The sequence below is a fragment of the Quercus suber genome, unplaced genomic scaffold (genome assembly GCF_002906115.3).
Source record: "Quercus suber isolate HL8 unplaced genomic scaffold, Cork oak 2.0 scaffold_606, whole genome shotgun sequence".
Lineage (NCBI taxonomy): Eukaryota > Viridiplantae > Streptophyta > Magnoliopsida > Fagales > Fagaceae > Quercus > Quercus suber.
Window position 1 is genome coordinate 365,153 of NW_027070049.1, and position 16,048 is coordinate 381,200.

General features: G+C 34.1%; 2 protein-coding genes across 6 annotated transcripts; one reads left to right on the forward strand and one right to left on the reverse strand.

Moving 5' to 3' along the window:
* The first annotated feature begins 6,720 nt into the window (after nt 1-6,720).
* LOC112031681 (probable pyruvate, phosphate dikinase regulatory protein, chloroplastic) lies at nt 6,721-10,904 on the forward strand. Of its 2 annotated transcripts, XR_010625637.1 has the most exons (4): nt 6,721-7,160; nt 8,991-9,630; nt 9,795-9,983; nt 10,627-10,904. XR_010625637.1 is itself a non-coding variant. In XM_024064398.2 (3 exons), exons 1-3 carry the CDS (start codon nt 6,735-6,737, stop codon nt 9,896-9,898), a joined length of 1,170 nt encoding a protein of 389 aa, XP_023920166.2. In that variant the 5' UTR covers nt 6,721-6,734; the 3' UTR covers nt 9,899-10,222. The 2 variants fall into 2 exon arrangements, 1 of the variants encoding a protein (XP_023920166.2); XM_024064398.2 differs by lacking the exon at nt 10,627-10,904 and having other exon boundaries at nt 9,795-10,222.
* Nucleotides 10,905-11,946: 1,042 nt separating this feature from the next.
* LOC112031673 (uncharacterized) lies at nt 11,947-15,767 on the reverse strand. Of its 4 annotated transcripts, none has more exons than XM_065765075.1 (8): nt 15,502-15,767; nt 15,277-15,398; nt 15,023-15,162; nt 14,687-14,869; nt 14,104-14,215; nt 13,186-13,272; nt 12,903-13,107; nt 11,947-12,625 (listed from the first exon to the last, which is right to left on the reverse strand). In XM_065765075.1, the coding sequence occupies exons 4-8, from the start codon at nt 14,864-14,866 to the stop codon at nt 12,541-12,543; spliced, it is 669 nt and encodes a 222-aa protein (XP_065621147.1). In that variant the 5' UTR covers nt 14,867-14,869; nt 15,023-15,162; nt 15,277-15,398; nt 15,502-15,767; the 3' UTR covers nt 11,947-12,540. The 4 variants fall into 4 exon arrangements, with proteins under 4 accessions (XP_065621147.1, XP_065621145.1, XP_065621146.1 ...); XM_065765073.1 differs by having other exon boundaries at nt 13,177-13,272; XM_065765074.1 differs by lacking the exon at nt 15,023-15,162 and having other exon boundaries at nt 13,177-13,272.
* Nucleotides 15,768-16,048: the final 281 nt, after the last annotated feature.

Sequence of the window (16,048 nt, forward strand, 5' to 3'; positions counted from 1 at the left end):
TCATCCCATGGGTTTGGTAATTTGATGAAAAATTGTTCTAACCGATACATATACATACATACATACATATATATATTGTTGGGTTTACCAAAAAATAATATTTTCTAAATTTTTTTACATAATCTTTAAAATAACAACTATTACATAATTCTAGCTTGGATAGCATAAAATTTGTTTCTTCCTGAATTGACAGTTCTCAAACAAAACCATAAAGCAGTATTTTGTGTTTTACCTTCTTATTTTAGCCACTGCAAGGTGTCTCCTTGAAGGGTAGCTGCAATATAATGAAAAAACATTTCTTTTGTCCAAGTAATTTTATAGTTGGTTACTTGTGTTGTTACGATAGATAGAGATTCAGCCCAATCATGAATTGCTTTTATTTGATCTTTAAAAAGTATATTTGTCAGATCAAGGTGGGTTTCATTTTGAGCGACTAACTATATGTTCATATTATCTCTTCTTGTATAAGAAGAAGTAGGTAAATGACTTTCTTCCTCTTTTACTCTACTGGTAGATGGTTTATTCTCTCCAATATTAATATTTCTAGTATTAAATTCACTACGAACCCATGATCCAAATTCTTATGGATCTAGTAGTTCAAGTATTTTTTTTTTTTTTTAATGAAGAAATGGTTTCTTTTTCTTTTTTGCTTTTTTTAATCTTAATTTGCTTTCAGTTTCACTCTCACTCTCACTCATCAGGTTGGCTATTTGTGTGTGAGGAATTTGAAGATTAATTATCTTCATCATCTGAAACAAACATGGTTGTTTCACAATGAAAATTCAGTAAAATATTTTAATATTCAAAACAAGTGTTTCTTATCTTGGTAGCAATTTCATTTCTTTCTTGAATAGAAAGTTGTGGATCTTTGCATAAATGTCTCCAAAGCATAAAATATGAACCCAAAAAAAAAAGTACAAGGCTTTATTAGGGATGTGCATTCAATTTACCAACCTAAAAAACTAACCTAACCTAACCAATTCTAATATTTCGAGTTGTATTTTAGTGAGGTGATGGGTTGGGTTGGGTTGAGTTTTAATTTTTTTTTTTTTTTTTTTTTTTAGGTTCGAGTTAGGTTCGATTTGGATTGACAAAATTTTCAACCTAAATAACTTTTTTTTTTTTTTTTTTAGGTTCAAGTTAGGTTCGATTTGGATTGACAAAATTTTCAACCTAAATAACTTGACACAACCCATGTTATTAATACAACTTGGGTTATAAGACTTAGTTTCAATTTATTAATGAAGTTGGAATATCGAAATTAATTGTTTAAGTTGTAATCGTTTATTAAATAATGAGCTTAAATAGTTGAATGAAAATCATATAATTTTTTTAAGCCTAAAAAAATGATCCTGACTCTATATGTAAAAGATGTGTTACGTTTATTTAAAAGCCACCATGAATTGGAATGGGTTGAAAATTTTTTGAACTTGAGAAATTAGGATTTGGTTAAAAAAAAAAAAAAAACCAATCCGATTCAATGCTTGCACCCCTAATTTTTCCATGTGAGAACTCCACCTGCGTATTTAAATTTAATGTCAACTACTTTTTTTCTTTTAATATCAACTACTAAGCTAATATGTTATGCAACAAGTTTCAATGACGAGCCAATAACCTTATACCTCAACTAATTGATATATTTTGGTATTTTTAATGAAAATATCCAAGCTTTAAAACATTTCGAATTCCAACCCAACAATCATCAGAAAAGAAAAAAGAAAAAAAAAACTTTCAATGACTAACATGTATTGAAATCCCAATTAGTTTTTTTTTTTTTTTTGTTGAGAAAATAGTCCTTCAGTTGGAGAGGCTGGTGGGTTCAACTCATCCTATTGTAAATTGTACCATGAATAATTTTTGATTGCCACGTGGATGGCTGACATATGTTGCAGGATAATGTTGGATGCGTGTTGCACACTTGCACTATACAACAAGGGGGCAAAGTATGAAGTAGATGGGCTTTCCATGTCATGTCGTTGCTTGAGGCCCAAAAGGATTCGGCCTTTTCATTTTTATTATGTAATGTTGTGTGCCGACGTCCACCGACTGGAGTGGCAACTTGGTCCCACCGGCTTTCCTATCACGTGGATTGCAGCACTTTTTTCTTTTTGGGACCAGCTCACCTACCCTCCCGTTTTCAAATAGGATTTTGTTAATATGAGCCCCGCTTCTGAGTTTTTTAAGGAGAGGTAAATGGCAATGGAAAGATCTCCACCAGATCGTGTCTCTTTATGCTCTTTGCCGTTGAAGGGTCTCCTTTCTGGTGATGGTGTGGCAACAATAATGTTGTAGAGGGAGAAAGTTCGAGGCAAAAAAAGAGTAGATGTGTGATAAGTAAGGTGGGGTGACGTGGTTTTGTTTTTCACCATTAGATTTATCATTTGACAAGTGTCTCAAATCTATTTAAAAATAGGAGGTAATAGGAGAGTTCTTATGGACACGTTTGGTACACTGTAATGATTATTACATTGGAATAGGTACAAGTATTACAAGTAATACATCAAGTTGGAATGTAATAAGTATTACTATTTATTAGTTTGGTAATCATTTAGGAATAGAATTCTGAATATGCATCCACAATTTAGTAAAGTATAAAAAAAATGGGTAATTAAATCATTTTTAAGTCAAATTTCCTAAAATAAGTATTTTAGGGTGTTCAAAATAGAGCTAATAATTAATAAGGAAATTTTATTTTCTTTCCTTTTAAAGATGTGGCAACTAATGGTTTTTTAGGATTTTTTTTTTTAAAGTTATTACATAAGGTGAAAGAATAGATATTCAGTACTTTTGATAAGGAATAGTTATTCTTCATTTTAAAGAATAGCTATTCATAAGGAATAACTATTCATTGTAATAAAAACATAACCAAACAACCTAATAGTTATGCCATAGGAATATCTATTACATTACAGTGTCTATTACAATCTACCAAACGTGCCGTAAGTCTTAACGGGAGGTGAGCCGGTCCCTTTCTTTTTTCCTTTATTCACTTTCATTAGTTTTTGAACCATTCTTTTTTATCTTTTTATTTTTTTTTTTAATTTAAAGAACATATATTTTGTCACTAGAAGTTAATCCAAATTAGTATTTTTTTATTTATTTTTTTAAATTTGAATTCCCTAAAGTGTTTAATTGTATTATTAACATCACCGATGTTACATCATATAGAGATGTGCAACCAACTCACTAAAACTAACTCGACCTAACTTAATCCGTTGAGTTGGGTCAGTTTTTAAGGGTTAGTAGGTTGGATTGAGTTATGATAATTTTTTTATTAGTGGGTAAGGTTGGGTTTGGGTCATAACAATTGTAGGGACAATGCCCAAAATGGTATATTGGGCCTTGTGCCTTATCCAAGAACGTTGGAATGTTTGAAGAAAGACAAATAGTTAAAAGATTCCAGCTTAGTGCCTCATGAGTAAGAAATGAGTAAAAGGCGGTCCGAGAAGGAATATCTCCTCGGACATGACAAACATTACTCTGATACATATTCCAGCAACGAAAATGACCTCAATAGAGGCACCAGTGTTAGAGGCATGTTTCATAAACACACGAGAAGGAAGGAAACCTAAAAATATCTAAGGAAAATGTGCGACCTCCGCATTAAATGCACTGCAACTACTTTTCTAGCCGCATTTATGTGAAGAAGATCCCTGAACAGTGTTTCCTTGGTCACCGCAACTCACTCTTATTTGTTTATAACTGAGTTGTGATACTAGTTCATAAAAAATTTTATTTATCAACTTAGTTGGATATATTTTGTTTATAACTGAGTTGGAATACTAATTTCATATATATTTTGTTTATCAACTCAAGTGGCAGATGTGATATATATATATATATATATATATATTGCTCAATTGAATAATAATAGCAGTAATAATATAAAAAAACGTCCAATCCATTGGTTAAACCCGACCAACCTGATCCATGTGGGTTGGGTTGGACCCTTGTGATAGGTTGAGTTAGGTTGCGGTTTTTTTTTTTTTTAATAATTTTTTTTAATTTAACTCACCTGGTAGGTTGGGTTGAAAAATCCCCTTAACCTGATCTGTTTGTTTGTTTAGACCCCTTAAAAAACATATTTGTTTAACCTAATGAATTAGCCAAGTATTTACTTAGGTTAATTATGAGATCTAGGTTAAACACATGCAAACATATTACTTTAATGCAAAAACATAAAGAAGACAGTAATTTGATTACCTAGGAAAACCGGTGAAACTAATCGTTTCAAGGTAAAAATTTAGGGAGAATTTAACTTAGTTATCCTTAAATTAAACAAATCCACTATGATAGAATGGAAGTTTACAATAGATTGGAAGTTTACAATAGATTTAAAACTTAAATCTAAAGCTACCTCATGTAAAATTTACTAACACGACCACGTGTAGCTCCGACTGTATGAACTCTTTTATCTTGAATTTGCTAAACACAAACTCTCTGTTTGTGAGTTTAAGATCCCACTCAAAGGTTTTAGATCACCATCAATAGTTGATCTTGTAGCAGCAATTTCTACAACACTGGGTCTTGAGTTTCTTCAAAGAATATTGCTAGTAGAAGACTTGAGAGAGTTTTGGGTACAAAAACCCTACATCTACAGTTAGAAGCATAAGATACACTCTTCTCTCTTTGAAAAACCCTATTAGGGTTAACTTATAATGTCCTTTAAATACTGCAAAAAAGGGATCACGATTTGGGTTTGAAATGGTCAAATTATGGGCTTTTAACGTTTGCTGATTTTTACTGATATGCAACTTTTGATCGATCGAACAGTGATTCAAAGAAATCAAATAGCAATTGAGAGAACCAGATTGCATCTCATTTTTTTTTCATCCTGAAATTAAGTTTTTTGTCTTAACTTGAAAGTATACCATTTTAACTCAATGAGACTTACTTTTTATCATGGGTTGCCAACATTACAAAGTCAAATCCTAACATGAGTCATACACACTCCTACATCAGATAGAAAATACATCGAAGACAACAAATTTTAAAGATTTGGCGCCACATTACACATGTGGTGTGACAATCCAACCAGTCCAAATTACATACTAATTCAAACAATAATTTTCCTACCTAAAATGTCCTAATACATTGCACATTGTATATATCACTATCTTCAATCTGTCTATTTGATGTCACTTCACATTTTTAACATAAAGTAGGTAATAATTATAAATAATCTATATCATGACATTGTTTTATAAAACAAATCAAACAAACGATTTATAAAAATTACAACCAAATGATATAGTAGCTTTTTAAAAAAAAAAAAAATTTAATGAATAAAAGAGGCTTTCACGCATGTGATTATTGACCTGGCGCACTTAAACTCGTAAAAACTCAGGAAAAAATTGCAAACTAACACCAATCTCCAAACAATTTCGTTAGTTAGCATCGTTTCCAAACTATTTAAGAAACTAACATCTTAAGTGTGTAAGAATCGATTTTGATGTGCTAAATCGAGTACAGTGAACTCGATTTCAAGTGGAACTCGAGTCTTAAAGACTCGAGTTCTCTAAAGCTAGCATAAACATCGAACACAAACCTATAAATAAAATCAAACCTAACCCAAAAATCAAGCAGAGAGAAGCCGGAGAAAAACCTAGAAACAAAATCAAACGCAACCCATAAATCAAGCTACCATGGGTTTGGGTTTGGATTTAGGGTTTTTTTTTTTTTTTTTTAATTTTTATTTTATTTATTATTTTTTTATCATGGGGTTCTTTGTTCTTCTTCGGTTTGTCAGATTCTTCTTCTTCACTCCTTCTTCTTCACTTAGTCAAATTCTTCTAGGTATATATATTTTTTTTTGATTGTGGGGTTCCTCTTCTTTGCACAGATCCTCCATCCCGTCAAATTCTTCCTCTTCTTCTTCTTCTTCTTCTTCTTCTTCTTCTTCACTTAGTTAGATTCTTTTTTTTTGCAATACTGAACTCGTGCTCTATAGGCTCGATTTTAAGGTCGTTGAAAACTTGAAATCGAGTTCATTGTACTTGATTTAGCACACTAAAATCGAGTCTTATACATTCGAGATGTTAGTTTCCTAAATAGTTTGGAAACTATGCTAACTAACGAAATTATTTGGGGATTGGTGTTAATTTGCAATTTTTTCCCAAAACTCATGGTGTGAGGCACCCCCATGTGCGTTAGGGCTATCCACGTTATAGCACAACAATTTTGTGAAGCACACGACTCAAACCAGGCAACTCCTAGATATGTAAAATTGATCCATTCTAAGACTCCTACCAACACACCATGTCCCAAGGGGCGATATAGTATCCTTTTGGATAATCGAATTTGATTTTTTTATATAATAATAACAATAATTAATAGGATACATATATTGAATACATAAAATCATTTGATTTAAGTCTCAATTATTCAGTAGAAGTAGGGTAACTCTATAGTGGTATTCAAGTGGCAGGGTTTATCTATGTGACGTAAATTCAAGGATTTCAAATTCAATCCACCATAGTCCGTACTATCAATTTATGAGATTTTCAAAGAAGAAAGATACTTGAAAAAAAATCTAAATTTCCTCTTTTTTTTATTATAAATAAATAAATTATTTTCCAACTTTTCTTTCAAAAAAAAAAAAAAAAATTGGCTAAGGCCCACTATTTAAAAGTTTGGCCCAAATTGTCACTGGGCAGTGGGGAGGCGTAAATTGCAATAAAAGAAAGACAAATCCAAATAATTCAAAAAGACAAAAAAAAAAAAAAAAAAAAAAAATGTTGGCTTCATCCACGTTAAGGCTCCCGAACATAAGACCCACACCTATCTCGTCCAATCAAAACCCATCCGAACCTGACACCAAACCAGTACCCCAGGCTAGGAAACTGAAGGGGAGCGCTCGGCTGAACCGGTGGTCGAGGGCTCGCACGATTCGGTCCGGGCGAAAACTGGACCGGCCGGACCAGCAGGTCCAAGCATTGGAAGCGAAGCGTCCTCCAGTTGAAGCAACAGAGAGCGAGCTTAACTCCGTTACGAAAATTGACGGAGAAGATGACGTGGAGTTGAGAGTGGGTAAGTCGATATACATGATTTCTGACGGAACTGGATGGACGGCGGAGCATTCCGTTAACGCCGCGTTGGGCCAGTTCGAACACTGCTTAGTCGATCGTGGCTGTCCTGTAAATACCCACTTGTTTTCTGGGGTAAATACGTCCTTTTAACCTACTTGAATTAGATTTGGATTTGGTTAGTTCGGTTAGTTTTTGAAACCAGTAGCAGTACTAGTTAGTTTATTCTGTTATGCCTTTACTGGGTCGAGCCCAAGTTACAATTGATTCTAAAGCTCAATTTAAGTAGCTTGATTGGTTTTATATATGCACAAAGGGACACAGATTTTTTTATTTTATTTTTCACATGCAAACTTGTTAACATTTATTTTTTTGACAACTTTTTTGCAATGTCATTTTATCCTCTTGATAAAAAGTAGTAGTTAGCGTACAAAACTCTTACTTTTATTTTGCTATATTTATTATTTATAGGCTAAATGTTGTTACTATTTTACACATCCGTATACATGCCCCCAAAATGCACTAGTATGTGTACAAATGTGTAAAACAATGTGTGTATAACAAATACGGCTCTTATTTATATATTTTTGTCTAGAGTTGTGTTTGTTATACATATTGTGTTTTACGGTGTTGCATGTTTTCAAATTATAACGACACTGTATGTAACGAGATTTTTCCTTTTAAGAATATAGGAGGAGCATCCATATAGTGCAATAGAACTTTTTCTCCAAATTGGTTTAGAAGGAAATTATGCTGACTGAAACGGTCATTTAAGTATGCTTTTCATCACGCGACATATTTAATAGTCACATGACATTAAAAACACGTGGGAATAATATATTATCGGTCACGTAGTGGGTTGAATGAAAATATTCCAAATGGTTTAGAAGAAAACTTTGTCCATTACTCCATGTGCTCTTATTAGTGTATAAGGTAGCCAACACTACATTAAGCTAGTTTAAGATTTTTCTTATGCCAGGTTCAAGAATTTGTCTATATATGCCTCAGCTTTGATTGGATTGGGTTGGGTCAGGTTTAAGCTGCAAAATTTTGTTTGTTAAGCTGTTGCCTAGGACCAACACTATAGTGATCTTAAGGGCGATTTACATTATACAGATGTATGTGCTACCAATATTTGACTTGAAACTAGGACTGATTGCAGAGTTCACTGAAAGAGTCCCCTCTGGATCTTAAGGTTCTCCAGAGTTTACATTATGCTTTACTCACTGTCAAAACTCTTTAAAACAAACTAGGCAAAAAGCACAACTTTTGAAAAATTGTCATATGCAATGTTTTAGCAGCATTTTGATGCAAAGCAACCAAAAGAATGCCCAAAGTTCTCTGAAAGGAGACACCTGGTCCATGAATTTTTAGAAGGGTGACAATGATGGAAGCTTTGTTAGAGTTGATTCTTGTTTTTTTATTATTTATTTTATAATTAGCATAAATAATTTTTGTAATCGTGCCATAAAATCATTTTTTCTCTTTTAACCCTATATCTCATATCTTACAACTCAGCTAACTTAATGTAGAGTTGTAGTCAAGCTTTTTTTGTTTTTGAGGGGGGAGGTTGGGGAAGAAATTAGACAAGCGTTAATTCCAACATGATTAAGTTTGACCAAGTAGATGCAGTCTGATGAACTTTAAACAAAATCCAACTTCATTTGTTTTATCTATAGGGTGATGTGTGTGTATATATATATATATATTCCAAATTCTCATATGGTAATTTTGTTACTTTTCTCATTCTCATGTTAAGTTCCTTGAACAAGAGCATTCTTTTGATAGTTTATAATTATGAAAATTGGATTTTCAAATGGTTTAAATCTCTCTATTAGAACCTGGACTGCCTAAGTTCATATATGGTAAATCTTGCATCTTGTGTTAAGGGACAAGTGAATTTTATTGTCCAAAGTCTCCTGACTTGGACTGACTTTTGTGCAATGGGATCCATGCACTTGCCAGATTGATGATGTAGATCGGTTAATGGAGATTGTTAAGCAAGCAGCCAAAGAAGGTGCAATGGTTGTGTACACTTTAGCTGACCCTTCAATGGGTGAATCTGCTAAGCAAGCCTGCAAGTTGTGGGGTATACCCTCCACAGACATACTTGGCCCAATCACAGAGGCAATTGCTGCTCATCTAGGAGTCTCACCATCGGGCCTCCCCCGCGGGGCTCCTGGCAGAACTATTCCTCTATCTGAGGAATACTTCCGTCGGATTGAAGCAATTGAATTTACCATCAAGCAAGATGATGGGGCGCTACCTCAAAATCTGTACAAAGCTGACATTGTTCTTACTGGTGTATCTCGTACAGGGAAGACACCATTATCAATCTATCTGGCTCAGAAAGGGTATAAAGTGGCAAATGTCCCTATTGTAATGGGTATAGAACTTCCAAAAACTCTCTTTGAGGTAGACCCAGAGAAGGTTTTTGGTTTGACTATAAATCCTGTAATCTTGCAAGCAATCAGAAAAGCAAGAGCTAAGAGTCTGGGCTTCAACATAGAAACAAGGAGTAATTACTCGGAGATGGACTATGTTAGAGAGGAGCTGGAATTTGCTCGCAGGAATTTTGCACAAAATCCTGTCTGGCCAGTAATTGGTAAGAATTTTAATTTTCATTAACTATCTGCTTGGTTTCTCTATTATTCTACATTTTGGATAAGTGAAAATTCAATTATAGATGGCATAACATGTAATGAAGGATTGAGAACATTTGACACACTGATAATTGAACTTGGATATTGTTACTTCCTACAATTGCAGAAGTGACAGGAAAAGCTATAGAAGAAACTGCAGCGGTTATATTGAGGCTATACCATGACAGGAAACACAGGTGCTCAATGCCAGGAATCTCAAAGCGCTACTAAAAATGTTACATTGCTCCCAAGTAGGCAGGGAGATACTGATGCCGAATAGTGGAGTTCATCTCATATTGCACTGCAGGACATAAGGGTACGGTCTTCTATATATGTAGATATATAGTTAAATGAAAATATGAATTTGTACATAATATATTCATTTTTATTTTTCCCCTCTGCTTACAGCCTTAAAATTGTGTGTAATACAACTTCTTAGTTGATTCGGTTGAAATCTGGACTTTTGAAATGATACCTACCAGTTTTGAAACATAAGCTTGTCACTTGATGTGCTAAAGAATCAGGAAAAAAGAATTGTTGCTACTGTTCATCTCACATGATTGGTTGATTAAAGCTATTACCTGCACACGTTGTCTTTTCTAGAATGCACCTAACATGTGCTTAATGAGGCTATAGTCAGATATCAATTTGATTCTCCCCAAATCCTCCCTCCCCCGGTCACACGGGGACTACATCTTAGAAACACCAATATATATGTGTGTGTGTGTGTCTGTCTGTCTTTTTTTCTTTCTATGAAGGCATGAATTGATGAACCTACCCCAAACTGTAGCCTATTGGAATTTGGAGGACCCTGCTATTCTAATCAGCCAAATTGACATCTGCTTAATCAAATACACTTAAGTCGGTTTATTTTATTGTTGATCCTGAGTCATGGATTTGGTGTTGGTGAGTCATGTTTCCTCCAGTTGTTATCCTATCCCCATGTTTTTATGTGGCAGATATTCTAAATGGAACTTTTTGGTCATTTACGGATTGATGACCAGAAAATTAATGCTTCTAAAGTCTGTGGTGAGGCAATCTTTCTATGGAGGGGCAGACTGGGGTAGGAATTTCTGCAAACCTTAACTAAGCAACACAAGAAGCTTGAAGAAATATAGTATATATTATAAATAGAAGAATATACTTTGTATTATTTGCTGTCAAACCACCTGAACATAGCTCACGTAGGGGTCTTATTTCCACTTTCACATTGATTATAAAATTTTCTTTTGCTCTTTTCCCCTTTGACTTTGACATTTTGTATTGTAATGCTTGCTTCTATTGCCAATTTACTAGTGGGAGCAGAAATGGTTATTAGTCATCATTTTAGGAGATGATCTATAACTTGTAAGGGCAGGCTGAGTTACCAGGCTTTTGGGGTATTGCTGATCCGTATTTTGGGTGTGTTTTCTGAAAAAAAAAAAAAAAAAAAAAAAAATCCTAAATCTCGGGCTAAAAGTTCATCAAGTAAATAGGCAAAATTTAAGTGTAGTTTTGCATGTCCTATACTTTGAGTTCCCCAATTAAATTTAACCATGTGGTTGTGTTGGCTAATTACAAAACAACCATTGTTATTTCCTCTAATGACAACTAGATTCAGCCATACGGGAATTAGCCACAATGTTGGATTTAATTGGAGAATCTAAATTACTGCATATCTGAGCCTAAGAAGTTGTACCTAGTTTTGCTTATAGTGGATAGAGTTGTGACTAATTACTCTTAGGGTTTAGACAGAATGGGGTTCATGCTGTGGCCATTACTTGCAAAACTTTTCCATGTTATATCATACCAAGTGAAACTTAATTCTGGAATATGCCCACTGACAGATGCCTGCTTTTAGCTAATAAAACTGTTGTTGCGGCTATTTTATTGTATTCATGTTGCATTCATCATTGTATGTTGATTTTTGCTTACATCTTGATGCAACAATCATTGCATGTTGATTTTTAAACACGTGTTACTATCTTAACGGGTCCAGTGCACTGGATGCACTGGACCCAAACCTCACCCGTCTGTCAAAGCATTTTGCTCCTGCTGTGTACTAACTACGAAAATTAAATTTTTTAATGTTCAGAAGCACTACTTCATTATGCCCCCAAAGCCTTAAAAATTAGCCACAAACCATACAATAAATTGGGAAAATTATGAAGCCTCCTCAGTCCACATCACATATACCTAAATTTAAGTCTATTCAATGCTAGACAAAGACTAGCGCACTTCTGAAAAAGAAAAAAAAGAAAAAAAAAAGAGGAGTTTAAGTGCGCATGCGTGCGTGTACATACAGAAATGATTTCATCTCTTTTATATATATATATATATATATATGTAACTGTTATTTCACTTTTGGTACCTTTGCCTACTCACATGGAAGCCACGTACAACACAAAGGGTCTATTTAAAACTAAGGAGAGCCGAAAGGGCAAACAGAATGGAAGGTATGGGCAAGAAAGTGAGCAAAAAGTAAACTTTCTGATTCTCCACTACTGCAGAGAACTAGTAATAACAAAGCAAAAACGAGTATTTTTTGATCTCTGCCATTTCCGTATTGAAAAGAAGATTCTCTTTCTTTGTCAGCATGCAGTATGTCATTGTCTCCATCTGTAAAACTTTTATGGCCCGGGGAAAGGCTCCAGAATTATCAACTTGGAGGCCATGTTAATTGAAAGTTGGTTAACTTTTGTGTATCCTCTATTTTTTCTTCTGTATCCTTCTTTCAATTCAGCATTTTGTTTTAGTATACCCATTAAAAGAAGCCCCATATCTCCAAAATGGACCCCCAACCACAAACTGCTTGAGCCTTGAATGCTTATGTTTCTATCCTAGTTCGGGTGCCACTATCATTTCTCTTTTTAAGGCTCAGCCTATTTTCACTGCTACCAATCTGGACCGTCTTCATTTGCTTTGAGCTTTCCAATTGAAAGGGTGAAGTATATTAACAAAATTGTTCCCATGCTTGACCTGTCACCAAAATTAATAAACCACTAAATTCGAGGAAACAAAGCATGCCCGTTTGGCATTGCTAAAGGAAGTAGAGTTTTAACTGAAAAGCTCTGAAGAGTGTTTGACAAATTACAGTGAATATTACTCTAAAGTTCTGAAATTTATAAAGTTTGTACAGTGAATGTCTTTAGTGAAGTTACCAAATAAGGAAATTTCTATAAATTTTGTGGTAGTGCTACTAGTACCAGACAGAGCAGAAAGTCTGAATAGAGAGCTGCAGAAATTGTAGACTTACAGGGTGGCAAAGAGGAAAAGGACCCTTTTAGGATCAAGCAGCCATGGAGAGCGCCTGAAACTATTTCTCTTCGAAATGCCTCTGCTTTCGGTGGGAGTGCTGATGTTGCTGGTGGTGATAGTGATCTGATGATGAACTTGTGGGCTGCTGGAATTATCCATGGTCCCTACTGCCACCATACTGGACTTTTCAGGCGTGCTAGGCCCTACCATAGAAACTGGCAATTAATATTTTCATCTCCAATATGCATATAGAATATATTTGTCAAGAATACCTTCACCACCTAATTGCCAATAATGGATTTGCACATGCTTCCAAGAAATGTATGCCAACAGCATGCAGTGATAATCTGTCATTTGTACTTGCCAAACTAAAGAAATGAAAAAGGACACAGATGCACCTTAGTTCCAAATTCATTTGCTCTACAGAGTACAATGACCTGGCATTCTAGTGACACATCACTTTCATAATTGTAATCTACTCACTACATTGACCTCGTGACAATCATATAAGAGTGAGTTGGCTTTACATTATCAAAGGCGCAAGATTTCAAGCTAATTTTCTTTCTTTGATAGATACAATAAGATTTAATCATATGGTGTTAACTTTATGTTGATTGATCTCTATTAATTATTATCAGGCTAAGCTCCAATTAGTTTATTTGGTCATAGATAAAATTTTTTATCAGATAAGCTAAATTGAAAGCCAATACTTTGAACTAATTTCTCAACCCTTCTCTTATATGGGGGAAAAAAAATCCTAATTGACCAAGAGTGTCTTTACTCTTTACATTGATTCAAGGCAGGTAACAGTAGGTGAAATATCAGCAAAGATAGATACCAAATTCCCCCCCACCACCAACCAAAAAAACGAAAAAGCACACTAATTCATGTTAAGTTGACAATTTATTGAGGAGACAAGCATTTGTGAGTCACCAACCTCGGAGGGCAGCAGGTACAGGTAGGTAATGATCTTTATCAGAAATATGTTACATCTATGCCACTCACCTAAATCTTAGAATTCAAGTTTATTCGTCTATATTTGAACCAATGATCCAAACTCCAGAGGGATAAAACAAATCGAACTATCAATTTAGGGACAACAGAAGAGTTGGAAAAGGACAAATCAAATTCATCAAACCAGTCCCTACAATAATAATGTTGAGTTGAGTTCACTTTTGCACTGGTATAGGAAATGATACCTCTGGGTGAGGATGTGGCAACACCATTATCTCTATCGTTTGAAGTAGCAATTGAACCAATCTTTTTATCAACAACACGCTGTGACCCTTTTCTTGAATGACTTCTCTGCAACTTTTATCATCCATAAGAACATGTCAAAACAAAAGAAAAGTCATAAATAATCATCCTTATCCAAGCAGATTAACAAGGTAAATAAAGCTACCCTTAAAAAAATTAGAAGAATGATACTCAATTTATTTGTTTACTTTTGTTCATGTATTATTGAAAAAAGTGCATTGGAAATGATGGCAGATAGTAACTACTAACTAACTACTACCTGAGAAAGACATTCGATTTTAATTGCGTCTAATGCTAATAGGTCTTATCTCAGACATGTTGATTGTTTCCTACATTTGAAGATTCTCAATAACAATTAAGAAATTAACAATTACCAAAAATAAAAAAAGAGAGAGAAAATGGTTTTGACTTAAAATACACGAAAACCAAAAGAAAATTTCCAACGTGGGCTATCGGGTCAACCAAAATGAAAATTATCCCACATAAGAAAAAAAGAAAAAGAAAAGAAGAATAAGGAAAACTTACTGTGATTCTTGAATTTGCAGTAATATCTTTATTGGTGGGATGAGAGAAGCTATCCATGTCAATAACAAAGTTATCTGATTTATCTGCGGTGTATTGAAAACCGTTTATATGATCTGAAACCGAGATTTTCTGGCTACCCATTTTCTCTTCTAAGCCACAATCCTCACAAGAATTACTCATTTCCTGTGAACAAACCCAACAACCCAGAAAATATATTAATATACAGAGAGAGAGATGGATAAAAAAAAAAGATACTTCGCGATACCCAATGAAACAGTTACAACAAAGAAAATGGTGACGACTATTTTTCATTTTCTAAAACAAACTAATGCTCACCAACTATGGATTTTCCGCCATATCCGTCACTTTCTTGGTAAAAGAAAGTCGAGGAAGAAGGAAAAGGCAAAGAGAGTTGTTGAACAAGTCGATTCTACAGCGTTACCGTGTCGTGTCGAATAGGGTAATAGCTATGGTTACTACTTGATTGGAAGATTAAAAATAAAAGGGATCCCATTAACAAGAAGTCAAAGCTTAAATTTACAAATTCATAGTAATACATAACAAAGAAAAAACAAAAAAGAAAAAGAAACCTTTTTTTTCTTCTTCTTGTTCTTGTTCTTCAACTTATCCGATTGGTTGGTTGAAAGTTTCAAACGTTAAACCGAGAAAGGATCAAAAGTGCTAAGACAAGCTCTTATTCTTGTTCTTCAACCTGTTGTTGTACAAAAAAGAAAAAAAACAAGGTCAATAAAACAAAAACGTCTATTATGTTTTTATTTATTTTTACACTAGAAAACGTTGTACATAAAACTGACCTGTGAACGACCCTGTTTTTTTTTCTCTGATTTGGAAGATGATTTCTGTGAATTTTGCAGAGGAAGAGAGGAAGAGAGATAGGAAATGAAAGAGAGTGCGATTTTTTGATGATGAAGATAAAAAGTGAGAGAGAATGGTGATTTGATGTGGGTTGTGGTGGAGCTAATCGAAACACTGGGAATCGGAATTTTCTGTGGCTTTTTATATGGTAATGAATGTCTTGTTTACTTGATTTTATGCATCTTTGTAACGTTCGCTAACTTTTTTCTCAGGAATAATAATAACAATAATAAAACGTTCTTTTTTATATTTTAATATTGTGGTGTTTGTGGGTGGAGATCACATACAGATGGCCCATGGTAAGCATTCTAGGCCTCTTTATACTTTTTATTTTTATTTTAAATTAGGGTCAACACTAACAGTCCCCTAAATTAATAAAAGCCATAAATTGCACCTTTGCAGAGAATTGTCCTCAATTTATTCCCTAAATTAATACAAGTTATATATTGATTCTAAGATGACATGTTTATTAAATATATAGGTTAT

What these genes read in the sequence shown, in the direction of transcription:
- LOC112031681 (XM_024064398.2), top strand. Translation starts at nt 6,735, where the DNA reads ATGTTGGCTTCATCCACGTTAAGGCTCCCGAACATAAGACCCACACCT. An exon ending in ATACCCACTTGTTTTCTGGG is followed by an intron (nt 7,161 to 8,990) that starts GTAAATACGTCC and finishes TGCACTTGCCAG; the next exon opens with ATTGATGATGTAGATCGGTT. An exon ending in TCCTGTCTGGCCAGTAATTG is followed by an intron (nt 9,631 to 9,794) that starts GTAAGAATTTTA and finishes CTACAATTGCAG; the next exon opens with AAGTGACAGGAAAAGCTATA.
- LOC112031673 (XM_065765074.1), bottom strand. Translation starts at nt 14,866, where the DNA reads ATGAGTAATTCTTGTGAGGATTGTGGCTTAGAAGAGAAAATGGGTAGC. An exon ending in TGCCACATCCTCACCCAGAG is followed by an intron (nt 13,273 to 14,103) that starts GTATCATTTCCT and finishes TCATTTCTTTAG; the next exon opens with TTTGGCAAGTACAAATGACA. An exon ending in TTGGCAATTAGGTGGTGAAG is followed by an intron (nt 13,108 to 13,176) that starts GTATTCTTGACA and finishes TTTCTATGGTAG; the next exon opens with GGCCTAGCACGCCTGAAAAG.